The sequence below is a fragment of the Hypanus sabinus genome, chromosome 10 (genome assembly GCF_030144855.1).
Source record: "Hypanus sabinus isolate sHypSab1 chromosome 10, sHypSab1.hap1, whole genome shotgun sequence".
Classification (NCBI taxonomy): Eukaryota; Metazoa; Chordata; class Chondrichthyes; order Myliobatiformes; family Dasyatidae; genus Hypanus; species Hypanus sabinus.
The window spans coordinates 131183002-131198538 of record NC_082715.1 but is presented as its reverse complement, the minus strand read 5'-3'; the positions used below and the strand labels follow the sequence as shown (position 1 = coordinate 131198538).

The window sequence follows — 15537 nt, the reverse complement described above, 5'->3', positions numbered from 1 at the left end:
TGACCACAGCATTTTATTGCCAGCACCCGTTTTCAGCTGGGAAGACTGGAGCATTGTGTGATTAAGTGCCTTGCTCAAGGACACACACACACTGCCTCAGCTGGGCTCAAACTCACGACCTTCAGGTCACTGGTCGAACACCCTAACCACTTGGCCACACACCACACCAACTTGTGTGATAATGTACCCATTTTAAAGTCATAGATAAATTAACTTTATAGGTGTCTGCCTCTGTAAGTAAAATATTATAATTTGTATCTTGGGTGGTATTATGATTAGGCCAGCTTTCTAAGAGCTGTCTCAATAAAAGCTGGTCAGTTCGAGACCCCTGACTTTGCTAAGAAAGTTGTTGGGACTTGGTACTATGGAAGTCAAGGTCTTATAATGACACACATCCAGCAAGCCACAAACAATGACCTGAAGAAGGATGTATATTGAGGTAATATGATCTGTTCTCATATTGAATAGTCTTTGCATTGATGCACACATATTTAAAAAGAATTAAAGATGCAATTACAAAATCAGAAATGATACATTTTTCAGAATTGATAATGTTTAAATAAAATTCCAGGACAGGTAGATTTTGATGTGAAAATACCTACTTGGTTAACAGTATTTAAAACATGATATCTTTCCATATTGTGTATAATTTGTTAGAGCGTTGAATTCCTCCTCTATTTCATACTCACGCATTGCCTAGGGACTTGCATCTTGTATAATGGCGATAGATAATCTGACCATATACTTCTTGTGATCAAGCAATTGGGCAAAAATTCCCATTTTTCTGTGTCTTTTCCTTCTGCTCTCTTCTATGATGAGGATACAGAATTTTAAATGTTCATTTTACCTATTGAGAATGCAGCTAAATTTGGAAATTAAAATGGTCCTTCACTCTTAATTGAAAAGTGTTTTATTTTGAGGGATATTAATTTGCTGCTGCGTTTGGAAATGTCTGTGGTCAGGGTCCACTGGAGAAAATTTGTTACCAAATGTGTTGCTGTTTTTATTGCCTGTTCACATCACTGAACAATGAAATTTGTCCAGTATGCTCTGATATCTGAGTATCAACTGCTGGGTAAATTTTATTTATGAGAAATATAGAATTGCTATCTATGGGAACTGCCTAGGCAGTTTCTGCTATCTCTTTAGTGACCAGTGATTGATCTAGCAGTGCCATTAGTCTGATAATGCACTGCATTCAGACAACTCTCACTCTACAGCCATAATGCTCCTGGCTTAATTCAACTGTGCAGTGTTCTCTTTGGAGCTATTCCATTGACTTTTCTAACTAGTGCTTTTGTTTACTCTATTTTCCTGAATGCGACGATCTCATTGTTAGGTTGCCAGTGGTACATGTATTGACAGTCCTTCAAAATCTTGTCCAAGTACCTATTAATTGTCTGAGATGTACAGTAATACTGGCAGGCTGCTTAACAGTGTAGGCAATTATAGTGAACCCAATCCTCTTGACTGAACACTGCACTATACAATACTTCCACCAAGGTGCCCTGGACAAGAACTATCAAATGTTTTGTGTGCTTACTTAAGCAATAAGTTTCAAAATGTAGGAGTGTACTTCCCCATTCAGGTTTAGTGGAGGACTGGAAATATTTATATCAATCAGAACTCTTTTTTTTCTAAACACAAGAAAGTCTGCAGATGCTGGAAATCCAGAGCAACATATACAAAATGATGGAGGAACTCAACAGGTCCGGCAGAATCTATGGAATTGAATAAACAGTCGATATTTCGAGCAAAACCCTTCTTCAGGTCTGGACAGGAAGACACCAGAATAAAAAGGTGGGGGTGGGGAAGGAGGATAGCTGGAAGCTGATGGGTGAAGCCAATTGGATAGGAAAGGTAAAGGGCTGAAGGAATCTGATTGGAGAAGAGAGTGGTCTATAAGAGAAAGGGAAGAAGAAAGGGATTCAGGCAGAGGTGATAGGCAGGTGAGAAGAGGTAAAAGGTCAGAGTGGACAATAGGGAAGGGGGAGGAAATTTTTTATTACCGGAAGGAGAAATCGGTATTCATACCATCAACATCAGGTTGGAGGCTACCAAGCTGGAATATAAAGAGCTGCTCCTCCACCCTGAGGGTGGCCTCATCGTGGCACGAGAAGAGCATGGAACGGGGATGGGAGTTGGAATTAAAATATTTGGCTCCCAGGAAATTCTGCTTTTGGTGGCTGGAGCATAGGTGTTCAATGAAGCAGTCCCCCAATTTACAATGGGTCTCACCAATGTAGAGGAGGTAGCATCAGAAACACCGGGCACAATGGACAACTCTAACAGATTTGTTGGTTAAATGTTGCCTCACTTGGAAGACTTATTGGGGCCTGAATGGAGGTGAGGGAGGAGGTGAATGGGTAGGTGTAGCACTTAGGCTGCGAGGGAGGGAGATTAGTGGGCAGGGACGAATGGACAAGGAAATCATGGAGGGAGTGATCTCTGTGGAAAGTGGAAAGAGGGAGGGAAGTAAAGATATGTTTGATGGTAGGATCCCTTTGTAGATGGCAGGAGTTGTAGAGAATGATGTGTTGGATGTGGAAGTTCATGAGGTTGTAGAAAAGGACAAGAGGAACTCTATCCCTGTTAAGGAAGTGGGAAATGGGGACGATGCGGGTGAGGGCAGCGTCAATGGTGGGAGAAGGGAAACCCCGTTCTCCGATGTCCTAGAAAGGAAAGCTACATCCTAGGAACAGATGAAGAAACTGAGGAACAGGAGACAGAATGGGACGAGATATAGTCAAGGTAACCGTGGGGATTAGTTGGTTTATAAAAGCTCTCGATTGACATTTTGTCTCTGGAGATGGAGACAGAGATATTGAAGAAGGGGAGGGAGGTACCAGTGAAAGGACTAAGTGAATTTCAAAGTTATTTTCAAAGTACATATACATTATACAAGCCTGAGATTAGTCTTCTTACATGCAGCCACAAAACAAGAAACCCAAAAGAGCACACAATAAAATCCAAAATGTACAGAGAGGAAAAAAAAACAAATCGTGCAAACAATAAAAGTAAGCAAATAGCATTTAGAACGAAAGTGAGTCCTCACATGTGAAGCCCGGAGCAGGCCCACAGCCTCAGTCTCATTGCAGCACATAGTGGAGTAAACACAGAGCAGTGAGCAGAACTGGCCCAACCCTCACCTCTTGTCCCGACACCCTGCCTTTTCAATCCATCAGGCCCGGCGTTTAAATCATCCAAACACTGGGTGGGTCCTCAGTCAATGACTCGAGCCCTATTACTTCGATATGCCCTGGGATCGGACCCTGCCGCCACGTTCAGGACCATACTTGACTTTCAGGGGCAAGGTGGAAGTCAGAGGCAAAGTTGATGAAATTGACAGGCTCGGCATGGTTGCATAAAGCAGCATCAATGCAGTCATCAATGTAGCGGAGGAAGAGTTGGGGAGCATTCCCAGGGAAGACTTGGAACATAGACTGTTCTACCTAGCCAGTGAAATGTTAGGCATTGCTGGGGCCCATGCAGGTGTCCACAGCTACTCGTCACGTCTAGAGAAAGTGGGAGGAGCCAAAGGAAAAATTGTCGGACCAGAGGACAAGTTCTGCTAGATGGAGGAGGGGAACTGGTTGGTTATTTTATTGAGAAGGAAGTGGAGAGCTTTAAGGCCTTCTTGATGGGGGAGAGCTGTGTCACACTCAAAATGCTGCAGCAACTCAGCAGGTCAGGCAGCACCTGTGGAAAAGAGTAAGCAGTTGACGTTTCGGGCCGAGAACCTTCATCAGGACTGGTGAAGGGTCCTGATGAAGATTCTCGGCCCGAAACGTGGACTGTTTACTCTTTTCTATAGATGCTGCCTGGGCTGTTGAATTCCTCCAGCATTTTGTGTGTGTTGCTTGAATTTCCAGCATCTGCTGATTTTCTTGTGTTTGGAAATAGAAGTGTATAAGGACTGGATGACTATGGTGAAAAGGAGGCAGTCAGGACCAATGAATTGAAGGTTAGTGAGGAGATCAAGTGATCTGTCAAAATTCTCTTCTATTCAGTGAATGGACGTTCTTTGAACTTCTGGAAATTGAATCATGTTTTTTATATTTCAATTTAATGGATTTCAGCTAAGATCAATATTGTTCTTAATCAGCAGGCACATTTATTTTCCTGCAAGTTTTGTTAGCTATTAATATGGAACCCTGTTTAATTTTCTGATATTTTCCTTTCTCCCTTTCTTAAATACTGAGACCAATCATATTCAAGAACTTAATAAAACAAAAAAAAACTGAGAATACTTAGCAAGTTGGGCAACGTCTATGGAGGGGGAGCTGAATCTAATGTGCTATCTATCTCCACCATTTTTCCTTTCGGTTTTTCAGTTTTTTTACTTTTTACTGACCAGAGGTAGATAATTTACTCAGCATGTTCCAGCACTGAAATAAACACGGAGCAAGAAATGGGCATGGTTCATCTCCTTAAATAATTAATGTTTTGGTGAGTGTGGAGTGTACCCCAACATTTTCTGTAGGCATTCATGACTAACAACTCTGAGATATTCTGCCGTTCACATTAGCAAGACCAAACTTAGGACAAATAAGGGATGTCATTGATTTCTGCCTTTTTTAAAAATCATTGTTTTTAAAAAAAATTCGGTACTCAAAGGCTGAAGAGGCAGGTGGTCAAATAGCCACTCACTGTCTCTTTTTAAACATTTTGCACAACTTGAAAGGTTGTTTCATCAATATAACTGAAACATATTTATTTTGATTTTTCAAAGCTTGAGTTAAATTCAGATTAAGAATCAGATTTAATATCATCAACATGTGTCATGAAATTTGTTAACTTTGCTGTAATGCATGATTAAATATAGGAAAAAAATTGTATTACAGTAAATATATATTATAGTTAAATTAAAATAAGTAGTGCAAATGCAGAAATAAATTTTTAAAAAGTAGTGAGGTAGTGTTCATGAGCTCAATGTCCATTTATAAATTGGATTGCAGAGGAAAAGAAGCTGTTCCTGAATTGCTGAGTGCCTGTCTTCAGGCTTCTGAACCTCCTTTCTGATAACAACAATGATGAGAGGACATACCCTGGGAGGTGGATGTTGTTAATGATGGATGCCGCCTTCCTAAGACACCAACTCAGTAGAATTATTCTAATGTGTCTGAGTAGTGTCGGCCTTGACATTTTTTGTAAAATAATGTAACGGTTTTATCCTTGTGTTTCAAAACTGACTTGGGTCATGTGAACACCAGTGTATATATATCATTATTTCAGAATGTCGGCAGACTTTCTGTGGCTGTTCACACTCTGGTTTGCGTTATAAATATCATACATTGTTATTAAGAACTCTACATTTTGCTTGAGCAGGAATCAATTCTGTACCTTTGGTCTTGCTATTATCTGCTGTTGAGTGCATGTATTTGCCAAAATGAAAAATAGAAGCTATCATCAAGCTAAGTAGCAAAGCTAATACCAATTTTCTCTTTCAGACCTCTATAAAAATGGGCTTCAGAGGGCTAACTTTGTGCCATTTATTGATGTCCTGAAGGTAAAGAATGTCACGTTTTGATGTTTTCTCTCATTGACTGTAATATTGATCAGGGTTTACATAGTTTCCTTTGATCTTGCCTTCAAGGTGAATGCTACTAATAATTACCACGAATGCTGCTAATGGAATTGCTGTTGGAGAAAGGGAACCTAACAATGACAGGTCCTTAGATTTTTTTTTGAGTAGGCACGCAACAACTTGATAGCTTGCTTTCTTTTAACTCTTGACTGCCACTGGCAATTTCTATTTTTAAAAGAAAGACTGTATAATAGACAATATATTCTGAAGAATATAGCATATGAAATGTGAGGGACTGAAATTTATCTCTGTAATATTCACATTGTAGAAATACATTTGAATAGAATTTATTTCTGTATAGCGCCATGACATTTCTAAATACATTTGTTCTGTTGCTCCTCAGCCGTTGAGAATTTCTGTTCTTTTTAAGTAGGGACTGACTGGTGAGTTTGGTATAATTACCACAGAAACAGGTTATTCTCAGCTTTTGTTGTTCATGTTAAGGCATTATGTACACGCTCATCTTAAATCATTGAATTGTGAGGAGAAAATAAATCTTGTGTTAATTCTTGGTGAAAGGACAAGATGGGTATAATTGAAGTTTTATGACTCATCACATAAATTAATGGATGGGTGCAAAAATATACTTTTTGGCTAATATTTGAAATTAGTTAATTTCATAATGTTGTAAGTGACCCAAGGCCTTGCACACCAGCGAGGAATGATGGAAAGGTGAGAGAGCAAAGGAGAAGTGCCTGAGGAGCCCAGTGGAAATCTCCAATTAAAGCCGCTTGCTTGTGAGACATACTGCCTTTTAGTTCAGTTAATTTTTATAGAATAGGTAGATAAATGACAGGTTTAAATCCATAATGACTAAGCAAGAGGTTTATTTTGAAGGGAGAACTGAATATGGCGAAATGGAATGGTGCTACATAGAGTGGTTAAAGCATATTGGAATGGTTAAAGCACATGGGATTGTTCCAATTGGTGGAAGGCTTGAGGGACAAGGGAACAAGGGATGTGTCTGGGGGAATGGTACTTGACAGCAGCTTTGAAGAAATTTGATTTGTATAAATGCTTGAATCATTCCTTTGAGCTGGAACAGAGGTGTCCAACCTAGGGACCACTGACTCCTCAGTTAATGATAAGGCTGTATGGCGTAAAAAAGACTGGGAACCCCCTGAGCTGATGTTGCTCTCTGGGCTAAAATTTTGTAACACAGTCAGGTTATAAAGAGATTTACAGAGTACTTAAAACCCATGAGAAATGGACAAATGGACTTGGTGAATATTGATTTTGGTCTCTAGTTGACAGAGGATTCTGCACTCCTATGGAAGTAATGAGGGAGAACAGAACACTTAATGTTCAATCTCCTCACACTTTCTAGTCTCAATTCTGATTACTTCATAAATGAGTGTGTCTGTTTTAATTGTGCAGCTCTTGATGAAGGTGTGAGCTAGTTATATTTGTCTCCACTGTTTGGAAGTTCTTCTTGCCAGAGATCACAAAGGTGACCACAGGTTTATCTTGTCTATTGGTGGGTGATTAGCATCAGGACACCTCCACAAATGCTTTCTCATGGGAAGGTGTAGAAGGATGGTATAGGGAAGGCTGCACTTGTCTTTAATGCTGTCTTGCCATAGTTTAAGTTCGTTTATTGTTGAATCTAATTTTATTACTGGTGTTTCTTCACTGAAGTTAGAAATCACAAATTACTTTGTCCTTGCAGTTTACATTTCAGGCTTCATTTGTGAAGAGCTGAACAAATCCTGCATTAACTCTGAATCACTTACAAATGGGTTAATGTTCTGACTGGTCTTCATACTGCACCATTCAAAACCTGTAGACTAAAATCTTTAAGATTAACCTAGCAACAGATAAAATTAGTATTAAAGAACTACAAGTCTTGTAATAAGACACACTGATGCTAATAACACCTTGATCAAATGTGACTGTGACCGTTTAATCGCAGCTAAGGTTTTAATTGTGTACAAGGGTGTGCACCGGTAGACATGAGTTACTTTGATCACATGGTTGTTCAGCCATTGGGTAGTGAGATGTTAAAGTTTTTTGTTTGCTCCCTTTTTATTTCTTCTCGTGCACTAGCTTGATATCTCTTAGGATTTTTTGGACTCGGACATCTCTGTTTCATTAACAAGCGTCTATATAATAGCAAATAGTACACCACGAACAATTAGCCACCCTTTTGGATTCATCAGTTTGGAAGCTTAAATTGAGTTGTCAGGTTGCAGCCTTATAAGACTTTGACACTACAACAGTCTTTTATAAGCTACAATGACCCAGAGACCAACCTGTGAGGTCAGTATATGACCTCGGTGTGGCTGTCACCTGAGCTGACTGCTGGGGTTAATCCGGTGCCAATGTATTTGCTTATCAATTGACTTTCAATGCAGTCTTCTCACTCATGTCATTTTAATTCTTGGCTGTTTATCATTTGAGGACAGACTTTATGAGTCTTTCATGCCTATTTTTGCCTCAATTTTCATAGATGTATAACTGTTCTCCCCACTTTACTGTGAAATTTATTTTGTATTCCACACTTAGGCCTGTGTCAACTGCCTGTTGTTTAAATTTCCAATGAAGGTCTGACTATAACCTTACCTTACCCATTCTAGTTAAAAGCATCGGTACCCGGAGTGAAACTAATAAATTTCCTCTGTTTTTGGTGCATTGATGTAATGCTGAATCAAGTTTTCTGTTTTTAATCCCAGGGCAATTAGTATAGTCATTGGGATTTTTAAATTCTTTGTTACAGGCCACCTCGGAGGTCTGCAGAGAAGAACCCTAATCCAATAAACGTCTCATTTAGATCATGAAAAGAAAGCATGAGGAGAAGGCCCACAGGAGAGGTCTCTTCCACTGCCTCTAAGCAGCAACACTGTGGGGAACTGTCAAATTAGCCAAGAGGTCCCCATATTTAACATGCATTTTCTGTTGAAACCAATAATAGAATAATTATTTAATGCAGGTAGAACCTTTATAATAGGCCATAAAAGGAATAATAATTGTCCTCCAAAGAACTTGCCATTATGTTAGCTGTCTTGCAAAAGGCATGGGGGAGGGTGTGAGAAATGCAAGTAGTAAATAGCTCCGGCTGAAGTTGGTCACAGAAAAAGGAATTGATAATTAGATGTAATTAGGGTGTATGAATCGTTGTCTTCTGTTTTGGGAATGAATAAATTTGGAAGAAAAAACCCTTGTGATGAAAATGCTTTGATGTAAGAAGAGTAGTTGCGGCTTGGCAGCATAAAGGCAGTGTTTTATACTTTTTGCATAATAGCTGTAACACAGAAATGGTAAATGGACTACAACCCCCTATTTGCTTTAGACCAAGTGCTTTGAGGTCGGTTGATTCTTTTCAAACAAAAAGCATCAAAAGTTTTCAGCTGTTGGTAATGAGGAGTAGACCTCAACACGGCTGAAGGAGTTAGTTATCTGTGGTTTCTCCCTCTGGATCAGACAATAACAGATCAAAAAATTGAACTCTTATCTTAAAAGTGATTCAGGCGCAAGTTAGAGTCTGTAGGTGCGAAGAGTGTTTTTAACTTGACTTTTTTTTACAAAGAAAAGGTTTGCTTTGCATGCAACACTATGGCATGTAGGAAAAGTGTCCACAGATGCAAAATGTTTCCTTTTTCACAGTGGGACTGGAGTGGGTATTCTCACTGTGAAAATGGTGATTCTAATGATTTTATTTTCAAATGGCCCTATTGGTTTGTATGATGACTATGTATTAAGGTTTTCCACTGAAAGCTGTTCCAGCGCTGCTTAGAATTGGTTCCTTGTGCAAACATAGCAACTGAGAACTATTAATTCTCTCCTTGCTTTTGCTAATTTGCTACTGCTTCTGTTCATGTTCTGCCTTCTAAGAAGGAGGAATAAAGGTTTTGTGACATGAATATACAGAAATTTTGTTTCAAGCTTTTGCTTGGATATTAAAGTTTAAAAATCCTGGTTCTGCCATAACAATATAACAGTTTAATTATGTTGCAAATTCTTGTAAAACTTTTGTTATTATTAGTCCACTGCATCATTTCATTGTCTGCCATTGAACACCATAATCTATAATTTCAAGTTTTCAAATATCTCATCAAATAGTTAAAGGTAATAGCAAAAAAAAAGACATTAAAAATTGGGCAGTCACAAGACTTACTGCATATCTAAGAGATTTTGTTTTACTTACTTCTCACTTCTTTAAAAGTTTGGTGCAAGATAAATGTGATTGTGACACTGGTTTAAGATTTCTATTGTACCACCTGCACAGAGGAAAGCTTTTGCAAATAAAGTGTAATTGTCTCCAGTGCCACACAGACTGAAGCATTGGTATAAAATTCTTTGGAGGCAATTTGATAGCTACCTGTTATACGGAGATGCTTGAAGATAGAATATTTGGGGGTGATCTGGTTAAAGGTTTTAGATAAGGAGAAACTCTTTACCTTGGTGAGCAAGGCTAGAACAAAAGAACGTAGGGGGCTGCCTAATATTGTCGTGCAGCTCTTCTTCAGTTAATTCTTTAGTCAGATGGTATAATTAGACAGTGTGGGCTTGTTGGTCCGGAAGGGCCTGTAACCCTACTGTATTTCTCAATAAATAAAATTAATTTTAAAAATGGTGGTACTCTGGAATGCTAGGTTCTGAAAATCAACTACAAACAGTTGAAAAATTCAATCCTCACTCTGATAAATCCTCATCAGAGTTACAAGCCAAGATGGATAATGCCATGTCTCTGTTCAACAGCCAAAAGATATTTGCATGCTTGATGGCCCAATCCTGATTTTATGTACCTATGTAAGTGAAAAGGATGAACATGAAAAATATTTGCAATAGCAACTGCCAATATTGGCGGGAAAATTGTTTGGGAACTGAATGCAGAAACATTGTTCGCACTTGGCTCCATTGGAAAGATTTTGCATGGTTTCATCTATATTTGCTGAATGTTATTGTGACTTCTCTCAGTGATCATTAAAACCATTCAAACTTGGAGCTCAGTTGAATCAAATTTTTACTGTACCAAGGTCATTTAAAGTAAAATTGGATAGGTAAGTGGACAGGAAAGGAATGGAGGGTTATGGGCTGAGTGCAGGTCGATGGGACTAGGTGAGAGTAAGCATTCGGCACGGACTAGAAGGGCTGAGATGGCCTGTTTCCGTGCTGTAATGGTTATATGGTTATAACTGTATCTACTCATCGTCATACGTTGTCCTGCACTTGCTTTTGCCATTTCTGCCTGGAAGTAACTTTTCAACAACAGAAAGTGGCAGGTAGGATCTGAATGAATTGGGAAAACCTTAGCTAATTATATTGAAAGGATTGAGAAACTGGGTACAAAAAGATAAATTGAGAGCGTTGGAAAGGCTGGTTTGAGCAAGGTACAGTCTGAAAAAGGAAATTCCGCAGCAAAGATAGCAACCTTGTCTGTTTTCCAACACCAAGTAAGGTTCCACAGTTGCAGTTATTTTTCCAGGTTGCTCAGCAATTATTAACACATCAGTTTGGTTTTACCAATTCTCAGTGGTGAATATAGTTTGTCTTTGCAATGCAAATAAAGCAACTTCACACAGCATGATCAAAAATCCCACCCACTCCAGACATCCCCTCTCCTCTCTCCTCCCATCAAGTAGATACAAAAGCCTGAAAATATGTTCCACCAGGCTCAAGGACAGCATCTACCTCGCTGTTGTAAGACCATTGAGTGGTTCCCTAGTACGGTAAGATGGACTGTTGATCTGACAATCCACCTCATTGTGATTTTGCACCTTACTGCCCATCTGCACTGCACATTCTTTGTACTTTAACACCTTATTCGGCACTCTGCTTCATCTTATAGTCCCTTAATGAATTCAAGTCAAGTCACTTTTTATTGTCATTTCGACCATAACTGCTGGTACAGAGTGAAAATGAGACGACGTTTTTTCAGGACCATGGTGTTACAGACAAGTTTTTCACTCTACATAAACCAATTTACCAATATCTGAGTAGGCTGTGCATCAACATTTCACACCAGCATTCTCAAACTCAGCACAGAACCGCGTTGAATGATGAGGTGCTGCAGAACATTTAAGTACTTTGGGGAAGCAAACACAGGGATTCCATTGATTCCTTATGTTGTAGTTTCCAGGTCCTTGTTCTCATCACCAAACCTATCTGAGTTTCACCCTCAGTCTCTAGCCATTAGTCCTTTTAATTCTACTTTAGTGTTTCTGTCCAGAATCATAGAACTGGGAATTTTCCTAGCTCTTTCTAGAGCAATGCCATCAGTCCCATTCCCAAGATTTCTTTTTTCTCCCCAATAACAATACAAATTATTTTCTTTTAAGTGCTTTTCCAATTCTATATGAAAAGCCTTGCTTGATTTTCTCCCACCTTGCTAGAAATCCGTCATGCATCCATACTGCATAGAAATAGGCCCTTCAATCCACTGAGTGTGCAGCAATCATTTTACACTGATTCCATTTCACTCTACCCTCTGGGTTTCACCACTTGCCTACATTAGTAGCAACTTACAGTGCTAAATAACCTAGTTACGTTTTCTAACATCTTGAGAGCACCTGTAAGTTAGTCATGTAGACAGCACTGGAGCTTCGGGGAGAACCTGGCTTGCTGGAGCTATCGGGCACCAACATTATTAGCTGTACCAGTCACTATTTCACCTCAAGTTCTAGGTCTAATTATGTAAGTTCAAAAGACAGGGATTTTTTTGCATCCCCACCATCAATCATCTGGACTGTGCTATCTTTGCACAGCTACCATTGGGTAGGAGATGCAGAACATAGAACAGAACAGCACACTGAAGGCCCGTTAGCCTACGATGCTGTGCTGACCTTTTAACCTACTCCAAGATCAATCTAACTCTTCTCTCCCACATAGCCTTCTATTTTCTTTAATCCATGTACATATCTAAGAGTCTTATAAATGTTCCTAATGTACCTGCCTTCACCACCACTCCCAGCAGTGCATTACATGAACTTACAAATCCCTGTGTTTAAAAAAAATTACTTCTGACATCCCCCCCCCCCCCAACCCCTAAATATTACTCCAATTTCCTTAAAAGTATGCCCTCTTGTATTAGCCATTGCTCTGGGGAAAAACGTGCAAGCTGTCCACACATTTTGTACCTCTTATCATCTTGTACACCTCTCTCAAGTTGCCTCTCAACCTCCTTCACTCCAGAGAGAAAAGTCCTAGCTAGCTCACTTAAGCTTTCCTTATGAGAAATACTCTCTAATACTGGCAGCATGCTGCTAAATCTGCTCTGTACCCTCCCTAAAGATTCCATATCCTTCCTATAACAAGGCAATCAGAACTGAACACAATACTCCCAAGTGTGGCCTAATCAGAGTTTTATAGTGCTGCAGTATTACCTCACAGCTCTTGAATTTGATATCCCAACTAATGAAGACCATGTGCCTTCTTAACCACCCTCTGAACTTGTGCAGCAACTTCGAGGGATCTATGTGCTTGGGTGACAAGATCCCTCTGATCCTCTGCACTGCTAGGAATCCTGCCTTCAAAATAGACCTTCCAAAGTGTATCATTTTTCCAGACTGAGCTGAATCTGCCACTTCTCAGCCCAGCTCTAATCCTCCAAGTGTTCCAGTTTCCTTCCATAGTCCAAAGATGTATGAGTTAGTAGGTTAATTGGTCATTGTAAATGGTCCTGTGATTAGGCTAATGTTAAATAGGTGGGTTGCTGGACGGCACAACTCGTTAGGCCAGAAGGGTCTGTTCCATGCTGTATCTCCAAAACCAAGTCAAATTTAAAAAAACGCTCTGGCTAGGAGCAGCTCCAGGGCTATCTTCAGATTTACAGCTGTTGGATAAAGCATAGGTGATGGTGGGCCAGCTTATCAGAGCAGATAGAATGGCTGACCGCAACAGCAAACTCTCCCTCACTGTCTGCAAAACTAAAGAGCTGATTGTTGACTTCAGTGAGTGAGTGTGCGTCAGTCTACGTCAGAGAATCAGCAGCTTTAAATTCCTGAATGTTAACATATCAGATCGCTTTCCCTTGATGCAGCACATAGATGCAATCATAAGGGAAGCCCATCAGCACCTTTACTTTCTTTGGAGCTTTGGCTTGTCACCAAACTCTTTAACAGACTTGTATAGATGTATTTTTTTTAGACAGACAGACATACTTTACTGATTAAAGTGTCCTGACTGGTTGCATCACGGTCTGCCACGGTAATCCAAGTGCACAGGAATGTCAGAAGCTGCTGTGTAGTGGACTCTGCTCAACACATAAAGGGCATGTTCCTCTCCACCATTGTCAGCATATGCTGCCTAAAGAAGACAACATCTGTTATCAAAGATCTCACCATCCTAGCCATGACATCTTTTCACTGCTACCCTCAGGCAGGAGTTACAGAAGCTTGAAGTCCCACGCCATCAGGTTCAACAATAGCTACTTCCCTTCAACCATTCAGTTCTTGAACCAACCAACAGAACTCGAATCAATACAGTTTAGCAGTGCTATGACCATTTCGATTACTTTGAACTAAACTTGACTTTTTGTTGTAATTGTAAAACTGTTTAAAGTTTATGATTAATTTGTTTTTCTTGTGAATGCAGCTTCAGTGATGCTACATGTCTGTGAAGCTGCTGCAAGCAAGTTTTTAATTTCACCTTTTTAATTCTAAATTTGACTTTGACCTTGACTACACCTAGAGACAAGGTGCTTCAATACTGTTGCAGCACTGGAATCTTTCTGATGCTGTTGTGGAATATTGGATGTTTGCAAAAAAGCAGGACAAATCCAACCTGGTTAAAACTCTACTCTCAATCATCAGTGATGTGTTGGAAAGAGTTACAGACAGTCAGGAGTTCCATTATGCCATGGGCCACTATCATTAACCGAATGCTCCGTGGACCCTAGGTTGGGAGCCCCTGCTGACAGTACTAGCAAAGTGGCATTTGCTCACTGACAAAACAGCATTCGATTAAATGAGAGCGCTCCAATAAAATTGGTCAGCGCTCCCCACTGGGAAAACCTCACACAGAAGAAGGCTGTGGTTCTTCATTATAGCCCAGCATATCACTGTGGGAGTTCCTAAACCTAACCTTTCAGCTGCTTTACCTGTGGCTGTCCTTCTGTCGTAAATTAGATGCGTGCACATTAAAATGCAGTATTCAGTAACCCAACACCTTACCTGCTTGCAACAAGACCATTCTGCCAAGTGGCAAGTGACATTCAACTTGTCAAATAGAGACCATCTCCAGAAAAAAAACTATTGACTCCCTACTACTCTTGACACTCTGTTTTATTATCATCTCTGAGTTCATCGGCGTCAATATCCTGGAAATCAGCATCCACCAGAAATTCAGCTGGACCAGCCACATAATTACAATGCTGCAAAAGTAGCCAGAGGCTGGGTGTCCAGTAGTGAGTGACTTGCATCCTGGCATTATCTGCAATGCACAAGTCAGGAGCAAGATGGATACTCCCCAAGTACACCATAATACTGGGGAGGAAAATAAGTGATTAAATAAGCATTGTACCTCTCAATCTGGTTGAGTTAGATTTTCATGAGGAGAAAGGGAATTATGATAAATATTCCAGCTGAAAATTGCATATTGACATCCACCTGAGAATTACTCTGACAAACAGGCTCAGATGTGAGCACGTTGGCATTGTTGGGTGTTGGTTGAATATGTGCAATAACTTATTTTATGAAGTGGAAGGTGGCTAAATTTTGAGTAGGTTAAGACTAGAATAGTTTTTCTGCACTCTGTCCCACATTAAAATAAGAAAACATGAGGAAAAACAACTAGATTACTTACTTTATTTTGTTCGCTGCTGAAAGTTAGAGACCTGATCTGTTCAAAGTCTTAATGAGAAGGGAAATACCAGTCAGTGAATTGATTACTCCTGTAAAACTCCGAAAACCTGATATACTTTGGCAGACAAGCAGATTTTTTGGACTAATGGATCTTATTGCTGTCAACACCAGAGTGTATTTTTTAATTCACTTTTTTTCCAGATACTATAC

The 15537-nt window shown here is 39.8% G+C and overlaps 1 protein-coding gene across 1 annotated transcript in view; it reads left to right on the top strand.

Annotated features, from left to right (window-relative positions):
* afg1lb (AFG1 like ATPase b) overlaps nucleotides 1-15537 on the top strand; it is a 157763-nt gene that overhangs the window by 73806 nt on the left and 68420 nt on the right. Inside the window, exon 7 of the mRNA XM_059982993.1 lies at nucleotides 5451-5509. Within this exon, the coding sequence (XP_059838976.1) occupies nucleotides 5451-5509 (59 nt within the window). The remainder of the gene's footprint in view (nucleotides 1-5450; nucleotides 5510-15537) is intronic.